Source organism: Ammodytes marinus (genome assembly GCF_949987685.1).
Source record: "Ammodytes marinus genome assembly, chromosome: 5".
NCBI classification, from domain to species: Eukaryota; Metazoa; Chordata; class Actinopteri; order Uranoscopiformes; family Ammodytidae; genus Ammodytes; species Ammodytes marinus.
In genome coordinates this window covers 8,292,673-8,312,325 of record NC_137234.1, presented here as the reverse complement: position 1 = coordinate 8,312,325, position 19,653 = coordinate 8,292,673, and the positions used below count along the sequence as shown (strand labels likewise).

The 19,653-nt window shown below is 40.8% G+C and overlaps 1 protein-coding gene across 1 annotated transcript in view; it reads left to right on the top strand.

The window, feature by feature from the left end:
- The first annotated feature begins 1,116 nt into the window (after positions 1-1,116).
- Positions 1,117-19,653, top strand: part of cspg4 (chondroitin sulfate proteoglycan 4) — a 63,517-nt gene continuing 44,980 nt past the window's right edge. Inside the window, exon 1 of the mRNA XM_080028219.1 lies at positions 1,117-1,221. Coding sequence (XP_079884345.1) covers positions 1,146-1,221 — 76 coding nt within the window. The 5' untranslated portion in view covers positions 1,117-1,145. The remainder of the gene's footprint in view (positions 1,222-19,653) is intronic.

Sequence of the window (19,653 nt, the reverse complement as noted above, 5' to 3'; positions counted from 1 at the left end):
CCTTAAATGACTTAAATGCCCCTCTCATTGTCCTGTTTTGGAACAGTTGAACTTATGTCATATGCAGCTATTTGAAGATACTTTTTGAGGGATTGTTTGTTCAGTTGAAAAGAAACAACGCTAATTAAAGTGTGTGGGCTGCACTCAGCAGTGAATTACTGCTGTGAAGTTATCCCACAGCTGAGAGGAAGTGTTTAGAAAATTCTAATTGTATTTCCATTTCAGCTGTCAGGGAAAAGGAGGAATAATTTGCCAACCAGCTGACTGCGAGACAGGTGAAATTGAACATTCAGGCTTTAAGAGAAAATACTAATCCTTGTGAGGAGTGTGTGCATGTTTAATTCCCCCAAAAAATAAATCTAAATGGATTAAAAGTGGAGAACAATCAGCTACAGCACTCACCACGATTAACTGCTGTAAAAACTTTTCTATTGTCCTTGCCCTATCAATTGTGGAGAGATAGTGATACCAAATCCAACACAACCCAGCCCTACCTCACGCTTAAGTGTGTGCTTAATTAGCTTCGGAAGCAGGTTTGTTGAACCAAAAAAAAACATAAAGAACGAGACATTGATCAAGGGAAAGGCTGGGGAAGATAAAGCGCAAAGAGAGTTTGGTAACCTGTTTTGTCTTTAATTAAAAGTAAAAGGGTTATCCTTGCGGAATGCGGCTGCTGGTCTCCAAAGGCCACTCCAATTACCGAGTGAGACAAAAGGAGGGAGCTCTACAAAACCAGATGGGCCCTGGTGTTGCTAAGAGGGTGTTTAATGTGAAAGTTGGTACAGGAAGCGTGTTTGTTACCTGATACATGCAAATATGTTAAAAAAAAATAAAAGAAAACATGTGGGAATGTGTTGTGATTTGTTAGACATACAGTATTTGTGTAGCAACAAGTTTTGCACTTGTGAATATGTAAGTGCAGGGGCAGGAGACTGGATATGATTTTTCAACCCTTTTCAGAGAGGCTGGGTTGTGGGTTGAAAGAGGGGCGTCCCTCTCACGGTCCCTCCCCGGCCCTGCCCCTCCACATAGAGGAGTATCCCGTAGCAGGTCCCAAAACTGGAAACTCATTCAGTCCCTTCTGAATGGAGTGTCTTTAACGTTGAGAGAGGAGGACTTACTTAACTTTCACTAGCAACGAAAATATGAGAGCCCTGCATTTGGCCGTGGCCGGTTCCCTTCTGACCCTGCTGCTCTGCCTCCCCAGTCCAGGTCATGGAGGTAAGTGCCACTGCAAATCACTCTCTCTCTCTCTCTCTCTCTCTCTCTCTCTCTCTCTCTCTCTCTCTCTTAGTGTCCAGTTCCCTCCTGCTGCTGCTCCCATATGTCAGACATGCACAGCAGGAGATAAGATGACTGTCCCTGTGTGAGAGGCTTTGCCATTGCATAAATCAAAGCATGACAAGCGGATGATATACTTACACTTCACCACTTCACTGCACCAATATTGAATAGAGCAAAGGAAAAGTTCATACGTAAACCCTACATCTTGTCTGTACTTTTTCTGTTGTCCATAGGCATAGCCAGTCATTGCTGAGTTGTAAAACATTTTCCTTTCCTCGGATGACACTCAATACGGGGACAGATGTTCCAAGGGTCTGACCTGCTTTGTCATCTGCAGGTTTTTTTTTTGTTCAGCAGTTTGTTCTGCTTTAGATTTTTTTTTGTTCTGCCTTTCATTCTGAGAGTGTGTGAGTGCATTTATCCGGAGAATGTTTGCATTGAAAGCATGTTGCCAAAGAGGCAGGAGGTGGTAAAGTCAGAACCCTGTGTGGTAGGAGGTGAGCTGAGGTCCTTCTGCCGGCAGCAATGAATGGCCCTTTCAGAGGAGCGTGCAGAGTGGCAGGCTGCTCCTTATCCACCCAGAGACCAGAGATGAAAGTATGAGAGAGAGAGGGGGGGGAGGGGGGGGCTGGTGAGGGAGTGAGAGAGGCTGAGTGTGTGTGTTGGGTATGGGGGATGCTGGAAATATATATGGCCCATACAATGGCCCCATAGTGCATTGAGTCAAATCAGGTACAGATAATACAGATCCTAATCTGATATGATGCAGCAGTTTTTCGTCTTATGTTTGTGAGTACTGTCAGTTGGAGGTTACAGTATGTATGGGGTGTACAATTGTACGGTGAGGCAAATGTGGTATGTGGCTGGGAAAGTAGAATCAGTGTCGTCATAAACAGCTTAAGCATCTCACCTCAGCGCAACATTTTACATTATGGCAAGTTGGCAGGATCAGCCTTGGACTTTGGACAGCTGTTGTGCCCATTGTCTTGTTCCTCCGGCTGTCGGATCTTCATACTCTCACTGCAAAATTCCATTCCAATTAAGTCCCGGGCAATCCTCTCTCCATGAGTGTCTCATTGGCAGCTAAAGTGAAAAAGTGGCTCTTGATCCAAACGGAGGAGTATGTTTTATTTTTTTTCTCTCTCTCTCTCCCAGTGGCACAGTATCAAAGCTCAGCTGGAGAGTTGGATTCAGTTCCTCTTGCTCTGTGATCTCTTCCCCACAAGCGAAGAAAGAGAGTCATATGCCCTTCTGTTTGCAAATTTAAAGATAAACCTCACTGACTGGCGTGACGGCGACACCTCCGCTCAAGAATTAGCCGTACACTGAGCAAACACTGGCTGCTCTCTGAGTGTGGTCACATTAGATTTGCCGCCAATTTGCAGGAACATTTTGCATAACAGTGTGCAGATATGTACGCACACAGTGGTTAGTCTCATAGTTGGCACTGACTGGTAAAATGGTGCAATAGATGTAATTTCCACATATCTAAAAAAACAAATGTTCCTCTAATCAAAATGATGGCAGAATAAATGGGAAAATTTGTATGAAGGAACAATTTCTCCTCATCTAATTATGTGCTGGCAGGATCCAAGCTGCCTCGGTGTGAACAGTATTCACCCACTGACCCTGGATAACTAAATGCTAATGTTGACCAGATGTACCCAGTCACTGATTAGATTTTGGCCCCCCCTTTGCTCCACAAAATGCCTGCCACAAGATGTTCTGAGGACTCTTCCACCAATTATCTGGAAGACCTGCAGAAGGTTTCATTTTTTCCTTGTGTTTACTTCTTCAAATGTCACAGGCCATGCGCCACATGACACATCCTGATGCCTGGGCTTTATTCGAGCCATTGGCATCTTTCTTTGAAGAAGGGCTGCGCATTATATCTCTAGATGCACTTTTTTCCACGACATGGTACCGGCTCTACTCTACTCTACCAGCCTTACTATTAAAAAGTACCTGGTACCGAAAACAAATAACTGCCCTGGTGAAGACTGAGTATAAACGCATTAGCTGCAATTGTTAGCCGCTAACATTGCAATGACGACCAGCAAAACAGAGGAGGTACTATAATGGGTACCATCTTGTAATGTAAATCCACCTCTAGAAAAGTACCATTGGCGAGTATAGTATGAGTGGAGTAGTGCTGGTACCATGTAGTGGAAAAGGGAGTGTACGCAGGGTCCACCTGCAACCGCTCTTACTATAGGAACATCTTTCTCAGTAGAAGAGGTGAATCAAGTTCAACCCATGACCGCAGCCCAGTTAGCCTTCTCTTATTATAAAAATGTCCAGTTTTCTTCAGTGGCCTAACCTACCACTTTTCCATAGTCTTACGTCATCGTGTTTGTTCGCCCACAAAGCAGCCTCAGGAACAATTATGATGCTGTTTGAGCATAACCAGGAGCTCACCAAATCAATTCTATAATCTGCTTTTCATGTAGACTTTGAAGAAAAATGGAAAAACACTAAGATGTGAGATTAAGTCTTTCACGGTTGGTATTTTTCTTTAGCATTCATGTTTGTAGGACCTGCCTGCTTAGCCTTGTGGTGATGTTGTGGCCCTCAGTTCAGCAAAGCACCTGTGATTGATAACACCATCATTCACCTACCGAAGCTTACTAACTACCTGTCAAACCCTTTAGACACTTTATACCACTGAATATCGTTTCACAGTAGAATTTCATAAAGTCATGTCTTCCCTGAAATTGAAAGTAGACGACTAGCAGGGTTTTGTATTCAGCCGGCAACCATGGGACAGCGCCCTTTTTTTCTTAAATCAAGGGATGTTCACTTTATCATGGCTCTATCTGAAATTGGACTTGACGTGTTCCTGCCCAGAGTCTTTTAAGCAGCATGCAGCTCTGTGTCTGTTCAGTAAGGCTGCCATTTAACCACTACTTTACCAAGGTTTGGGGGGGGGGGGGGGGGGAATGGCAGGGTTCTTACTTCCAAGCCATAAATTGCACTCAAGTGCTTACATGATGTTTTTTGGTTGGCCTGGTAATAGAGGTTTTCTTCCTGTTTTGCCGTCTGTCGATAGGCCCACACAGTTTGATGTTGTCATATACATCTGTTGGGAAGTTTTTTTTTGCTCCTGAGGAAGCCACGTCCACTGCCACTCCCGTATGTGTGCCAAACAGTGAGACAAGTTAATGACTTCTTTCATTGCCCCATTACCAACATTTCTACAAAGGGTTCTGTTCGTTCTGTTGTGCCCTGCCCTGTGTTGCTTTCTGAAAATCCATTTAAAAAAATACTGGTGTTTTCTTGAACACAAATATGACCTGACAGATGCAGACAAAATGGGGAAAAAATGTGACTCCTGTCCAATAACTCTGATGGTAGAACTAATGATGTTCTGTGTAATGTGATGTGAAAAGCAACAAGATTGCATTGTATTAAATGTCTCAAATAACATATAAGACAACAGCATTGACTACAAATATAAGGTAATGGTTTGAGCATGTTTTTGAGAGAGACATTTTCTCCCGAATGTGTTTGCATTTTCAATTGCAAAGCTTAACAAGGGGATTTGCATCCCAAGACTGCATATGAGTCTGCTATCTCCCCTGGAGTATAATATCTCTATGGTAACAAGAAGAAATAAACATGTTTTTTTCAGTATACAAAGCCTGCATGTGTTCCATGAGAGTTGGCAGTGAGAATGGTGTGACTACAAGTGTCTGCACACAAGATTAATAAGTCCAATATTTGCATTGGGAAATTGATGAGATTAGTGTTCTGTTGGTAATGCTGGTCCCACAGATGTGCTTTGTGACCCTCCCCTCACCTCTTAGTTTAAACACGATGCAATGTTAGAACAGAATAGAAAATGGGGTATTTGGAGTAAGTCCAAACAAGAAAATCTAGAGTGTTTATATATGAGGAGCAGAATGCACAGCCCCTTTGCCTGCACCTGTGACTGGGGGACTGAACGGGGACTGAGTTGTATATACTGTTAAAATTTTCAATCACTTCAGTGTACACTTCCAACCCACAAATGTTACACAAAATATAGGCTGTAGTCTGTAACACAATTCAGTACTACGCATTGCATGACAGAAAATGAGCTGGAAGGAGAACCTTCTCATTTAAACATTAGGGAAAGTTTCAGTAGACTTCTGCATAAAATGTGCCCAAATGTAATTTTCAATTTCCTTTTTTATCTTACGATATGCCCTTTGAAATATTATATAATATGGTGGCTTATCTGCTTAAGAACAAGAACGTTTTTTTCTTAAGCTTAAGTGCAGTACATGAGTCATTTGCATGCTTTGAAAGACGGTCTGCTCATTGACAAGCCCATCCTTTATAGGCTGCATGACAATGAGAAGCTCATAACATCTCTGAGCATGGGAGACGATCAATATTGATAACATTTCTTAATATGATATAACCTCGCTCGCATCTGCCTGCCTGGTGTTTCATATGGCAGAAGGTTTCATTGAGTCATGGTTTATTAACAGTTGTTTTGGTGGTATTCTAGCCCCAGGCCAAATATTAATGCAAGAATCCAAAGTTGGCTGCACTGGCAACCTGCCTCACCCCAATACATTCCACTGCATAACATTCTCTTACTAAAGGTAGAATTGCATATGGGTGGGGCAGCGTGTCTGTCTATAGTTATCAGTGTCGGTCCAATAATGGAAATAACAGCAAGTCTGTTGAGGTGTCCCTAAGCAAAACACTGGGCCTTTCATTCCCAGGGAGATGTAGACCGATAAGCATGTCAGCTAAAAAGCCAGGAATAAATGCAAAAGAGTGTATTCGAAAAGCAAGGGAGAGATGACAGTGTTTTTCCACCATCTGACATCTTCTCAGAAATGTCAACATGTTGCATAGTTTAAGCAATTATCTTGGTGAGTACACTTTTATAATTACTGACAGGAATGCCCTGACTTCAAACATGAGACCAAAGTTGTAATAAATCTGAATACTTCTTGAAAGCTGGAGAAATATGATTAAACTACAAAGTTGTCCTTTAATAAGGCACATATATGACAGATACACAACCCTTTCAAAATAAAAGAGGAAAAAAAAACTTTATTTTTTCCAAATGTATCACTTGCATTGTTGTCACACTAGCAAAAGGACTAAGTGACTTCAAAACCACATTATCATAGCTCACTTTTTTCCTCATTGTGATGCAAGAACACTGAAAATAAGGCACGTCCCCATAGCCTTGAGGACTCCTCACTCCCCTGGCGGATGATCTTTCCCACATTGCTCTCTTTGAGGTTGCTGTGCTGTCAACGTCAGCCTGCTCGGATTATATTTTAGGGCCGTGATCTGCTTACAGCGAGCGAGGCAGCCCACACACAGACCTCATTTAGCCCTGGGTGTGTACACAAGAGAGTTTCTGTACATAAACACAGGCCCAGATTCTGTCCCTATATTGGAAGGTCAAAGGCCATCTCATGGGCTGCTCCCGTGTTGTTTTAACCCTTACCATGTAAATCAGAGAAGTCGGTAGTAGGGGGTTTTTGCAGCATTTTGTTACGGATGGTCTACTACACCCACATTTTTAGATCTGTAGCATAAGTGGCAATTTGGGATTTCAAATTGTTGTTAAAGTGTGATTACCTCGTGGCCATGCAATTAAAGGCAATTCCGACAACAAAGTCGTACCTACGGCAGCAGAAGCAGTGTGGGGCTAGGGCTGCAGGGTTGAAGGAGGGAAATAGTCAAAGTTTACTCCAGAGGACTGTGCTGTAAACAAATCAATAAATAAAAGTAAAGTGAAATGCCTTGCTGAAGGGCCTTAGCATGTATCATTCTCTCACAATTGTTCATATTTAAGAGTTTCACAGCTACAGGACCAGGCAAGCCTTTTGATGTTTTTTTTGTGTGCGTTGGTGCACTCAGCAACTCAACATGATATAAAGTTAAACAGATGTAGTTTTTACTTGCCAGATTTTAAAGGGTAAACACTGTAAAATATATAAAAAATAATAGTTGAACAAGTCATCAGGGCTGCAAAATATCATTAAGACAAATACTACGTAGCTAGATCCAAAACACTGGTAATGTTATGCACATCATGATACCTGTAGGACCACAATGAGGCCAACATTTAAAAATTGTGTTTTATGACCCTGAGAAAGACAGGCTTATTCTTCCTACACAGAAGCAAAAACACTCTTTGTATTTAAATCTGATAAGAGCTGTTGGGGAGTTTAGTGCCCAAAATGAAAACACCAGAGAAAAATTCTCATCATCACAAAACTGCCAAGTTTTCAATAAGCAGGAATTATGCATGACCAGATGTCTTGATACCAACGGCCTTCATAGGATTGTTCTCATTTTTGAGAGAATAGTCTGTTTTATCATCTTTGGTTGAATAAAGAGAAATCCTTTTTTTTCTGGCAGCAATTGTTTCTCTTATCATTGAACATATATGTAAAGAAAAAAGGAATATCAAAATATCTTCTTTACCCCAAAGGGCTTTTATGGAAATACTCCATAAAATACTAGAAAAATCAGCTCTCATGATTGTTCCTTTTTGTATACTGACTGTTATTAACTGGCAATATAATCCGACATTGTTTTCTTACATGATCATATGACATACATTAATTTCTAAATTTGATTAAGGAACAATGCTTGCTTTGTCCAACATCTCATTTAGGCTTAACTTACATGCCCGGATCGGTGGAATCAGACAGATGTTGCTAATGGGGATACGAACGGCTGCTAAAGGCCTTGGAAAAAGCAGCGTGAATCATGGGAAATGTTTCCACAGTTGGGCTGACTCATCTGAGACGTGTTAGGAACAGCCTGAGGTTTTCTACTCCAACATCTGGAGCCAGCTTGGTCAGTTAGTATAGCAAGCCAAAGTTGGACGCTTTAATCAAGTTTGTCCCTCCCGCCTCCCTTACCTAATATAGACAAAACAACTGCGGTGAAAGCATTTTTTTGTAGAATGCTCATGCAGTGTTTGATCTGAAGTAGTTATAGAAACAGCAGGACTGAGAGACCGGTTGGTTATCAGATGGGCTTCATGTTATTTCTGTCATCAACCGTTCCAACTCCTGGGAACGTCTGGGACTCTTTTTTAGCAAGTTCTGTATATACAGCAAACCGCACTCAGTAGTGACTTACATACATTTAAATTGGAAAAAGGACCGACATTAGGCTGTTAATATGTACATGTGTTATAAGTTGCACTTCGGATGTGTTCACTGTGTGATTATCCCTTCGAGACCTACATCTGCTATTTTTACAAGACCGGCTAGGGACAGTAGCTGGCACATGAATATGAGTCACTATTTTAAATATAGAGGAATCCACTGAGTGTGCGGGGACTCCCTGCAGCCCAGAGGGTGGATGACTCATAAGCACAAGGTTGCATTGGTTAATCATGAGACATCAGACCCCAGAGTTAGGGCTTTTTGTGCTTCTAATTAGTTCTCGACTCGGAGAAGTTATTAGCCTTTGCTCCCAGACTTGAAGATTGAGCTTTAGTCCAAAGTTGGCATTAAATATGTGATAGCCTTTTGTTTGGTTACTCAGTGCTCTTACAGAGTTTTGGAAATTCTAACAAAAGTGGATAACTTCACCAAGAATGGGCCATAACTGTCTTTATTTTCCACTAGGATGCTTTTTAGTTATGTAAAACAAATACAATCAGCCCTACTTTTTTCCTTTAATAATAATAGCTGGTGTCCTGTTCTATCATTCCCACAACAGGCAGGCAGTTAGAGGGACCACTTTTCACATCAAGGCAGATCAGCGCCCGCTCCACGTCCCGCTGAAAATCTTCATCAGCACCACCGAGGCACTGTGAAGTGTTCTGAGTAATTTGACGCCAGGCGGCCCTGATGCAGACTGTGTTCAGACAGAATGAAGGGGGCTGGGGATAACACCAGGCCTGGGATAGGGGCAGATGACTGTCTGGAATAGCTTGCGCCGGATAAATATAGCTAGACGGGAGGACCAACAAAAGAGCATGTTGCTTCACACAGTGCTGGCGAAAGAGAGGAGGGAAAGGGGATCCAGGGTGGGGTTTTGTATGTGTGTGTGTTCATGAGAGTGTGTACGTGAGTGTGTGTCAGGGCGTATTTTCGGTATGTGCTGTGCTGTGGTTCACACAAGATCTCAGTGTTAGAGGGCCAGAGCAAATGTCGTCATCCCACTGGTTATGAAGCCTTAAAATAACCAGAGGAAATGATGTGTCCCATGAAGTTTGGTTTGACTGTAGGAGCATGAAGCAGAGAACAGCTGCATAATGGAGATGAAGCACAAGTCCCTGGTTTGCCAACCCGGGCGACCAAGCTCCTTGTGCAATTGTGTGATGAATTGTTCACAAAGTTGATGCAGAACAGATGTGTATGAGTTAAGCTTCATGAAATATTGGGAAACTCAGATTATTCAATTTTATTCAAATAAAAGTCTTCCTTCACCAATTACATTCTGCTATCTGCTCTCTGTCACAAAATCACTTTTTTGTTAAAGAAGAAAACAAGAACATTTTCAAAATGACATAGGCTAGACATTAAAGGAATGATTCGACATTTTTGGAAATGATGCTTATTCACCTTCCTGCCAAGAGTTATGTTAGCAGACTGAAAACAACTTTCATGTCTGTACTATAATATGATGTTAAAACTACTGTAGCAGCAAGTTAGCTTAGATTAGCTGATCTCTTGGAGGAGGAGGAACAGTTCCGGTGTACCTGAAGGTAAGAAAATATCCTAATACCTGCAACACTAAAGCTCACTTGCATTCTTATCTCTCTTAGTAAATCCATTTGCAAAAGAAAAAAAAAAGTGTAAAAACCAGGCTAACTGTTTCCCCCCTTTTCGAGTCATCCATGCTAAATTCCAAGCGAAGCTAACTGTAGCTTTACATTTACTGCTAGGATATAAAAATGGCAATCTTCTCATCTAACTAAGCGAATAAGCGTACTACCAAAAATGACACACTATTGCTTTTAAGAGGGTTAATATAAAAGTTAGTGTCCTACTTCCCAGTCCTTCCATAAACTAAACCATATGTTTATCCTAATTTCTGTTCCTTCATCATCAAAGCTCCTCCTGAATGTATGATAGAGGGACTATTTGTGTCTTCATACATTACACTTCAACATATCCATCTCACTTTTCATACCTCGCCTCCCAGGACATATTTTACATTCTCCTTTTTTTACATTATTTAGATTTCAAGAGATATGGGGACACCCAAGCTTAAACATAATAACATGGTTGATTAAACAAACATACAAAGCAAAAATATATCTGAAAACTAATCTTTCTTTTTTTGAGGCAGAGAGCAAAGCCTGTGAGAAAATAAGAAAAACAAATCAAAATTCTTGAGCTACTGACAACAGCAGCTGAGGTCAACAAACGATCAGCCAAACCAGAAGGGATGCAGATGACAGAAAAGATGGGAGCGCACTAACAACAACCTGCGTTTTTGTGGCCAGCTATGCAGTCTGATCTACCATCTTGTGCCACGCTGGGCCACGAGAATCGGAATACGAATATTGAAGCTGACCATGTGTGACCATTGGAAACATTTGGTTCCTTTACAGCCAAAAATGCAGACACATCTCTATTGTAAAAGCGACCACAGAGGAGACTCTCTAGATGTTTTAAACAGTGTTGAGTTCAGTTTAGATTCCGTGACCTTAGTTGCAATGCAATGTGTTTTTATGGTCCTCTCGTGATATTTTAAACACCATGGAAACGCTACCGCAATAAGAAGTTTTTTTTTTTTTAAAGCAAACCAATTATACACATGAGATGTCAAGGTGTTTCAACCCAACATCAACATGGTCCAAATGCTGTTTAATAACCTCCAAAGGCTATATAGTTAATTTGCAGTGTGAGGGAGCATTTTGATTCAAATATAAGGGCACCAATAACCATTGGATGGCAATTAGCTTGAGGCCAGACTAAGGAGGGAAACATTGAACTTTCTTTGGCTGGCTGCCTGATTCTCTAATTCAGGTTAATTCTTATATCAAAATAAATAAAACATTTTCTTTGCCCCCATCTTTGCCCTATTGAATAAACAGAAGGGGAAAAAAGTAAAGTAAAAACAAACGGTGTCGCGCAACCATATGGTCATTTTATTATGTTTGGGGTGAGCTGAGCTGAGGAAAAAGTCTGGTGTGTGACATTTATTGTAAATCTTAAATACTTTAACATGGTTAACATCCCTGGAGTGTTGAACCGACACTTTCACTCGCTGCTTTCCATGTGTGAGAGTCATACCATTATGAACAGCTGCTCATTCAACGTTTTAGCAGGTTAATCCAGCCGAGTGCTACGATCCTGTTTTGACTTGAGTCACCTGAGTTAAGTCTCTAATGGGAGCTGTAGGTGAAGAGAAGGAGACACTCTTAATCAAGATTTTAGTTTGGAGTCAATCGAAGGGAGAGGAAGGTTTAAGGAGGGTGGGTCTAGAGCTTTACTCAAACAGAGAGAGGCTTCTACTCTACTTTAGCAGACAGTGAAAGAGGTCAGCAGTTTAAAACAGATATATCTGATCTCTGGAAAGTGTGTTAAAACTTTAGGGATATCTTTGTCTGGTTATATGTCATTCTCATCTAATAAATATGATAGTCGCAATAAACTTTCCCTTAACGGAATTCCTGTTTTCCACTTTGTAACCGGACGTTATCGAACTAGATATACTAGCACACAAGTTTGTGAAGCAGTGGTGGGTTCAGATATATGATACAGGGCAGAAAGTATACTGATTAATCAACTCATAGTGAGAGAAATAAGAAAAGTCTAAAATCTTTCCCATTGTTTCAGAAATAAATATTTGCCTTCAATAACTCATCATATTGTGTCATAATTTGGGGGACGTCTGAAATCTATCCCGCTCGGCAGCTGTCTTTACAGAGAAATCATGCTGGTGTCATCCAACATTCAGCTACTTGTGAGCACAAATATTTTCCTGGCAACTGAAAGTGGAATAAACTGGATTCCATGCTTTGCCAAATAGTGGATTTCATTTGCAGATGTAGATGAACATGGTTGTCAAAGGTAGAGAAGAAATGTCATGTCTTCCTCAAGTCAAGGTTGTGTGTGTGTATGTAGTATATTTCTGTTTTCCCCCAATGCATTAACATGACAAGTAAATTGCCAGGCTAGCAATTATGTTGATAGCTGACACAAAGTAAACATCTCATGGCAGTATAATTAATCAGTGTGATAACAATGCTTGAAATTGCACACAATCAAGAATAGGCCAGGAGAATAAAAGATCATTGATTATGGACGTCCTCATTAGAGAAGCACAATCTAACCACAAACAGGCCCACTTCAGGCTACCACTTCAGCTAGCAGCCTATAACAAATTACAGTAGGAGCTTGTTAAACAAATGTTGGCATCGCTGTAACCTTCGCTTCTCCTCTAAAGGGAAACCTTCTGTACTTAGCCGACAGACTTTTTTGAACATACTTCGCTGAGCAGCCAACTCTACCTTGCCAAAAAGGTCTTCACAATGTTATACAGTGAACCCTTGCCCCCAGACTGCACTGCAGAATAGCTTGTTTCCAATGTAACACCTATATAGTGATGTGCTGTAAGGTTGAACAATCCAGTCCACATTCTCATAATAAAACATGATTCGGTGGTCTCTGGAAACTTTGATATAGTGCATAAGTGCCAGGGAATGTTCAAACATTACCTGACATCTGTCTTTGTGTGCACATGTCAGCATTCCTCAGTGGATACAGTTTTTTGGGAGCTGATGCTGGGAAATTATCTCTGAAGTACCTTAAAGTTGAAAAGATGAAAATGTGAAACAGCTGCATAAAAGTGTCAGCGAAGTCAGGTAGTTGAGTCTCTCCGAAGCGAGTTTTTGTTGTATAGAACACTTAAGATGATGTTCTTGTTTCAAATGACAAATTACAAAGCTATTCAAGAGTAGATTCACATCGCATCACACCACAGTCTATCTTACTGTAAAACAATAATTGCATGCCAAAAAGTGCATTGAAAACTTATTGGTTGCTGTCATTTTTCCTTTTCCTGTCCATACTCAAAGAATCCATTGTAAGAGACTTGGGGCGAAATCCATAGTCCTTGTTCAGCTCAAAGATGCATACCGAAGTTCAGCTGAGGGCAACTGGAGAGGCCAAAAAATATGATAATACCAGATGCTGAGCTCAGCCTCTCCAATCCTTTGGCCCGGACAAGATATCTCTACTACTACTGGTCAGAGTACCATAAGACTTTGTACAGATACGGTGGCAAGAGAAGAGAAGAGTTTCTGTTGATTTTCATGAATCCCTCCCCAATCGCCCCAGAGCAGCAATAATGTTTACCATCTTCAATTTAGTTCACGGTTGCTATGCTAACATATTCTGATTAGCACTAAACACAAAGTCAACCTGAGGCTAATTCGTTTTTGGTTTATTGGAAAATGTAATTGAAGAATTTAAATTTGACCCAATGATGTTGCCGTAAAAAAAGTGAAGGGATTACCATAGTTGTTACAAAGTTTACCCTAGAGGGGGCATGCATGTGTTTGCTTAAATTCTTGGCAATCCATCCCATAGTTGTCAGGCCAACCCATAAAAGTCAACCTCATGTTGGCACTAGACAGAAAAATCAAAGGATTAACAATTTAAGTACGATTCAATTTGTGGAAACTATGAATGTGTTTACAAGATTCTGTAGACATTACAGACACTACATGCTTCTAGCAGGGTTAAAGATTTTCAGTCTTCTACTTTTACCGCCAAATTCACCTAGGGGGGGTGTTACTGCAATACCTACACTGTGTCAAATATTCCATTTCAACGCATTCATCTAATATACTGTGAACATCAAACTGCTTTTTCCGAAGCATGTGGTTTCAGTCCTGAGTGGTGACCGGGTTATGTGTATTCTCACTATCAGATGTATGATTCAGACAGTCACAGACATTAATGCTTTTACCTTGACCAGAACGGACCTCCTCAAGCCTCCTGCCATAAACTATTGATGGTGGTCTCCATGTGAACTGCTGACTCCTGACTCACATCGCTCCAGAGTGAGGTCATTTGGAAACGAAGTTAGTGGCCCCGAAACTGTCTGTCTGGGTAGAGAAATGGGGGGGAGCTGGACAGGCTTTTGTATGGGATTTATGAATGGGGCTTTAACTATAACCAGGTGTCTCGAGTTACAAATACAATATACTTCCTTCCTGTAAGTCTTGAGCTAAACTATATTCATATAATGTAAAACCACTGAACATCAGGCGAACCAAAGTCTCATGTGTGCACATGGTATGATTTTAATGAAACTCTGTAAAGACATGGAACACACATTGTGTGTGTGGAGGATAGTGTGGTGGTGCAGATCTGGACATTTTGTTGCCAAATCCAACAGTAGCAACACCGCCGGCCGGCCGGCTCCACCTTGCCCCGTTCTTAGGTTTCAGCTCTGCTCACACACCAAGGAGCTTGTCAAAATACAGTACATGTGAAAAATGTTAATGCAATGACTTATTTAATGGCATACACGATTAGATAACAATGATGGCTTTGATAGCTTACCATGGCTAGATTGCAATTTTCCAATTCGAGGAGGCAAACGTCATAATTATACCTTCCCACTTTTTCCCCCTTTGGCTTTTCACTACTCTTCATTCCATCTTAAGTAGCCCAAAATCACTGCTTCTATGGACTGATATCTCACTAAACTTAGTGAAATTATTTTGCCTATTTGTCAGAGACTGCTTGCATAACTAACATTGGAATGAACTTTTCTCAGTGTACAGTGTATTCAGTGTGCATGTAAATGAATGCTGTATGTTTCCTGGAAAGATCACGTACGTATTTAGGGTTTCAAATAGGGTCTTGTGTCATTTCCGCTGTAATATACACATTGGACAACAATAACAAATATTTGGATTAAACGGTCAAAACACTGAGGACCTTGTTTGACTTTATGGGTGCATAGCATGAAGCACAGGATACTGGGAACCCAGGGAACTCAACAGCAAATGGACAGTTGTATCTCTACAGTTTTACTTGGATCCAACATTTTGGCTCTGGAGCGTTGTGTTTATAAAAATTCATCATCCACGCATTCCGATTCCTTGCAGTTTAGTGTTTCCGATCCGTCTATTTTCATGGGCCTTGTACTTTGTGAATTGGGCGCATCAGTAGAACATCTGAATGCCAGCTGGATGGTATTGGATGCCTTCGGCAGGATTATTGAGAATATCTGCATTCCGGAACAGCATTAATTAGTAGTCAGAAATATATGGGCTTAATTTGGCCTGTGGAATTCAATTCCTCAACCTCATCTAAATTCCAATAAATAACTGTGATATTCATGACTAAAGGCCATACATATTTTACATTGCATAAAGGGGACCCAGGTTATGAATTTTGAAAAGCAAGATATGCTATGTTACGTACATGTTTCATACCCCTTATAATATTTAGGGTCCCAACTCTGACATATTAAACAAAAGCAACTAATGGATTCACTTTGAAAAGTTTGAATTTCAGAAAAATGTAACAAAGAAAGACCTTTGGTTGAACTATATTCAAAGAGAGTGCTATTCATTTTTAAATGGATGTCTGTACTGAGGGGTTTAGCAGGTCTGCTTATGCGTACTGAGAGCCTTTCTTCACAGCAGGTGTCCTTTGCACAGTATTGTCAGTTGGAAGAATGACTCACTGTATGTGCCTGACGACTTTGAGAGTGTATGTTATTAGTGCTCAGAGAACTAAAGGGTAGAAGTTACAGGTATATAATCTTGTTTTAAATTGCTAAAAGGTTTCAAATGGGTTTTTTCTGTAGTTGCATGGCAACAGCTAAGAGCATCAATGTCCATTAGCGGTTGTCCAGTAGCACTGTAGCTAAAAAGACGTGTCCAGTCTACACGTTTACTTCCCCATGCATGGACAAACAGTACAACACATTTTTCCATTGAGTTGTCCATCAACATAAAGCCACACTTGTAGTTTGCGTGCGTCTTGGTAAACTACAGCTTCTCATTGGACTTAACTATTCTGTTGCGGTTCGCCCTGCCACATCAGACAACTGAAGCAGTTAAAAATACAACACATTATTAAGGTCTCGGAATCCGCAGTCACACAGAAAGTGACGCTGTTGGAAACAAGACCAACGCCCTGACACTACACCAAGGCCTTCTGGCCAAACAGCAGATCAGAAGCCTCCAGAGGAGCTCTTTTCCCCCAAAATACATCTTTTGGAGCTCACCAGAAAATCCCCTCCTCCCACTGGGTACATTGCGTACTCTCTCTCTTTGAATCTGTCTTGCCATTTGTCCTTTCCCTTGCTGCACTTAGGCAAGTGTCGGTTGGAGCGAATACCTGAGGACACAAAGACTCCTTTTACAGTAGCCATCTGAAAAATAACTTTCTTTTCCATTTGTTTGGATTGCTTTTTTTGGGGGGAGGCGGTTTTCTTCCACCGCCCGGTCTGGATGGCCCCTCCCTTTTTGCAACGGAGTCGCCCCAGCAACTCATAAATGTTTAAAAAAGAGCCTTCTTCTCCTCGGTCCAAAACCACCTCAAAGCTTGGCAGAGTTAAAGGACGAATGCAGTAAAACGTAGCAAACACATTCCATGTCATCAGCTATACACAAAAACAATGTTGTTTCCAAAGTTCTGCCAACTCACTGAAAGCCTCACACGCTTTACTTCTGCTAAACCCCACCTCGTACTTTTTCGAATGTTTGTCTGTTTGTCTTTGATGTGGCAGACCCATTCATGTTGCCAAACTTTTTCATATGGCAGGTGTGGGTGGTGATGAGCGCTTCAGAGATAAGAAATACTTCAACACTTAGCAACACCCGTCTTCACATTGATGTCATTATGCACACGCACACCAGGGAGCCAGCGTTGTTAAATGTGGCTTATGTGTCTTGCTCAAAGGCACCGCATTGGACCTGTTTTAGTGGGAGGAAGAAAACATAAGTCAACCTCCAGCTCGCTTGGGGATTCAAACTGACATCCCTCTAGTCATAAACCTTCCTCCTCAACCTCCATGCCACCAGCACATGCATATGTGTTCCCTTAATTAGGAGGTACTTCATCTGCATCGAGGGCTGTGTGTGTGTGTGTGTGTGTGTGTGTGTGTGTGTGTGTGTGTGTGTGTGTGTGTGTGTGTGTGTGTGTGCTTGTGCCCGAGTGGAATGTATTTAGCGTGTCTGTGGCTCATTCAGAGCAGGAAATAGGGATCCTCGTGTGTTATGCATGTGTGAGTGTGTAAGTGTTCATGTGTGTGGCCTACTGAGGCATGAAGACAGATGGATGAGTCATACATTTTAAGCTTCTCACTTTTGTTGCTTCCAATACTCTCAATTGTATTGGTTTATTTGTATCCATATTAATGTCCTGTTGTGCGTTGTTTGGAAATAAATATAGTATATATTTCTCTCAGTAATGACGTCATTATTTATTTGGTGAAAGCTGATTATGTTCTCTTCACCAAGTTCAGTTCATCTGCATACACGATTGACAACAACAAAAACTGCTGTATCAATATATCATGTAATGTTAAGACAAAGTTACTGTGCGGTTGATATTTGAAGTTGTACAAAATAAACTGACTTCATGCAGCATTAAACAAATATAGTAAAATATAGATATTACAAAGATGTATCCTGGCCAGACACCGCACCACACCCTTTGTATGACTCAGTGAAAGGAAATAAAATGTCATGCAGCTTTTAACAAAATTGCTGACCAAATTGTATTGAGCATTGCCAAGAATACCGGGTCTCATTTGTCTGAAAAAAACAGCCACATACACAACCGGCTCTTTGTAGTGAGGGCTTGTTAACCGTTAATTACGCTGCCAGTAATGAGTACTCGCACATTATTCAATTGCCTTGAATGTAAACTATCTCTGCGGGTGACCTGCCAAAATTCGGAAAAAGTACGGCTCTCTATCTTTAGCAGTTTCTGTTTAACCACCGCACAAAGCTGCAGAGAATTACCAGTAACCTGGGCCATACACAGGGGCTTTAGAAATAAAGAGGTATACAAAGCAAACTTCCCCTGCAAGACATTTGATTTCCTCCATCTAAATATGTAAATGTTTAGATGTTTGGAGAGTAAAATATTAGATTGCAATAGCTGTAAAACACATTTCAGTGGGCAGTTTGTAATGTGTGTTATGCAATTTTGATGAAGTCGATCTTCTTGGTGTATGCAATGCCTTTGCTGCAACAGATGCAATTTTTTTCATGAGTTATAGTATAGACACGTTGGAAAAAATACAGATGGCTTGACCTAGATGACCAGAAACTATTGGGTGCGGCCAATGCCTATCAACATCTCTGGAAATTGGGAAATATTGTTTTTTGGCTCTCACTATAATTTTTAAAGGTCAAGCTATGTTTTTGCAGACAGTGGCTCTTGACTCGGGTTTTCCAACCTTTTCCTGCCTTTACCTGTCTCCTGTCATTAACTATGTCATTTGTGATATGCTTAACCTAAAACACATGTAACAAAAGTAGGTTTTTTTAAATTGTCAGATTTAATTTGTCATTGCATGATCCATCAGAATCTTTTCAGACAGAACCGTCTGAAGACTTTCATCTTCAAACTAGTCAAATGAGGCTCTTTGCCTTGTTGAATTTTTTAGTGAGACTTGTGCTTGTTGTTAAAAGTGGGTTAAATTTGAATGCAAATGCTCAGTGGCTTGCAAATTGGTTCAAAAGGATTGAGTCACCAGAATCAAAGCAAGAAGACTGCTCACACCAACAGAGATAGCAAAGATATTAGCCGCACACACGATGGGAAACATTTCTAATGAGTCCTTATGAATGTCTGACCCTAATAAGAGTATAATCGCATCGGGAGCTGTGAAATAACGCATTCACCCATTTGCAAAAGGAACACACTACCCTCACGTCTCCCAGATTAGTCCAAGAACCCCCCCGAAAGGGCCGTTAGCACACACACTTGAGAACGTCTTTTAATCCAGAGGAGTTTTAATTATACTCAGATAGCTTTGAACTGGGTTGCCTTGTGTAGATTAGAGGGTGAATCAATGTTATTGTTAAACTGCATTCATTTCATCCACAAACTTAAACAGTAGCAAACAAGTAGACCTTATCATCACAGGTGAAATCTAGGACTTCTAAGAAACATTTAAACTTAATAAAATATGATATTAGCCAGTCATATGGCTTTGAGTACTTACATCCATTCTACATTTGAAACAGAGTGACATCTCTTTCACATTTCAGTGGTCTCAGAGTCTTATTCAAGTATTTGGGATGTCTTCTTATAATTAGTCAAATGGCTGATGATTGGTTCATTAAGTTGATAATTTAACTTTTATGTTTCTGTTTCTCACGCCTGCGTCTGACGGAGGAGCTTTATTTATTCAATCAGAAAAGAGAAATATATATCAAGAAAACATATC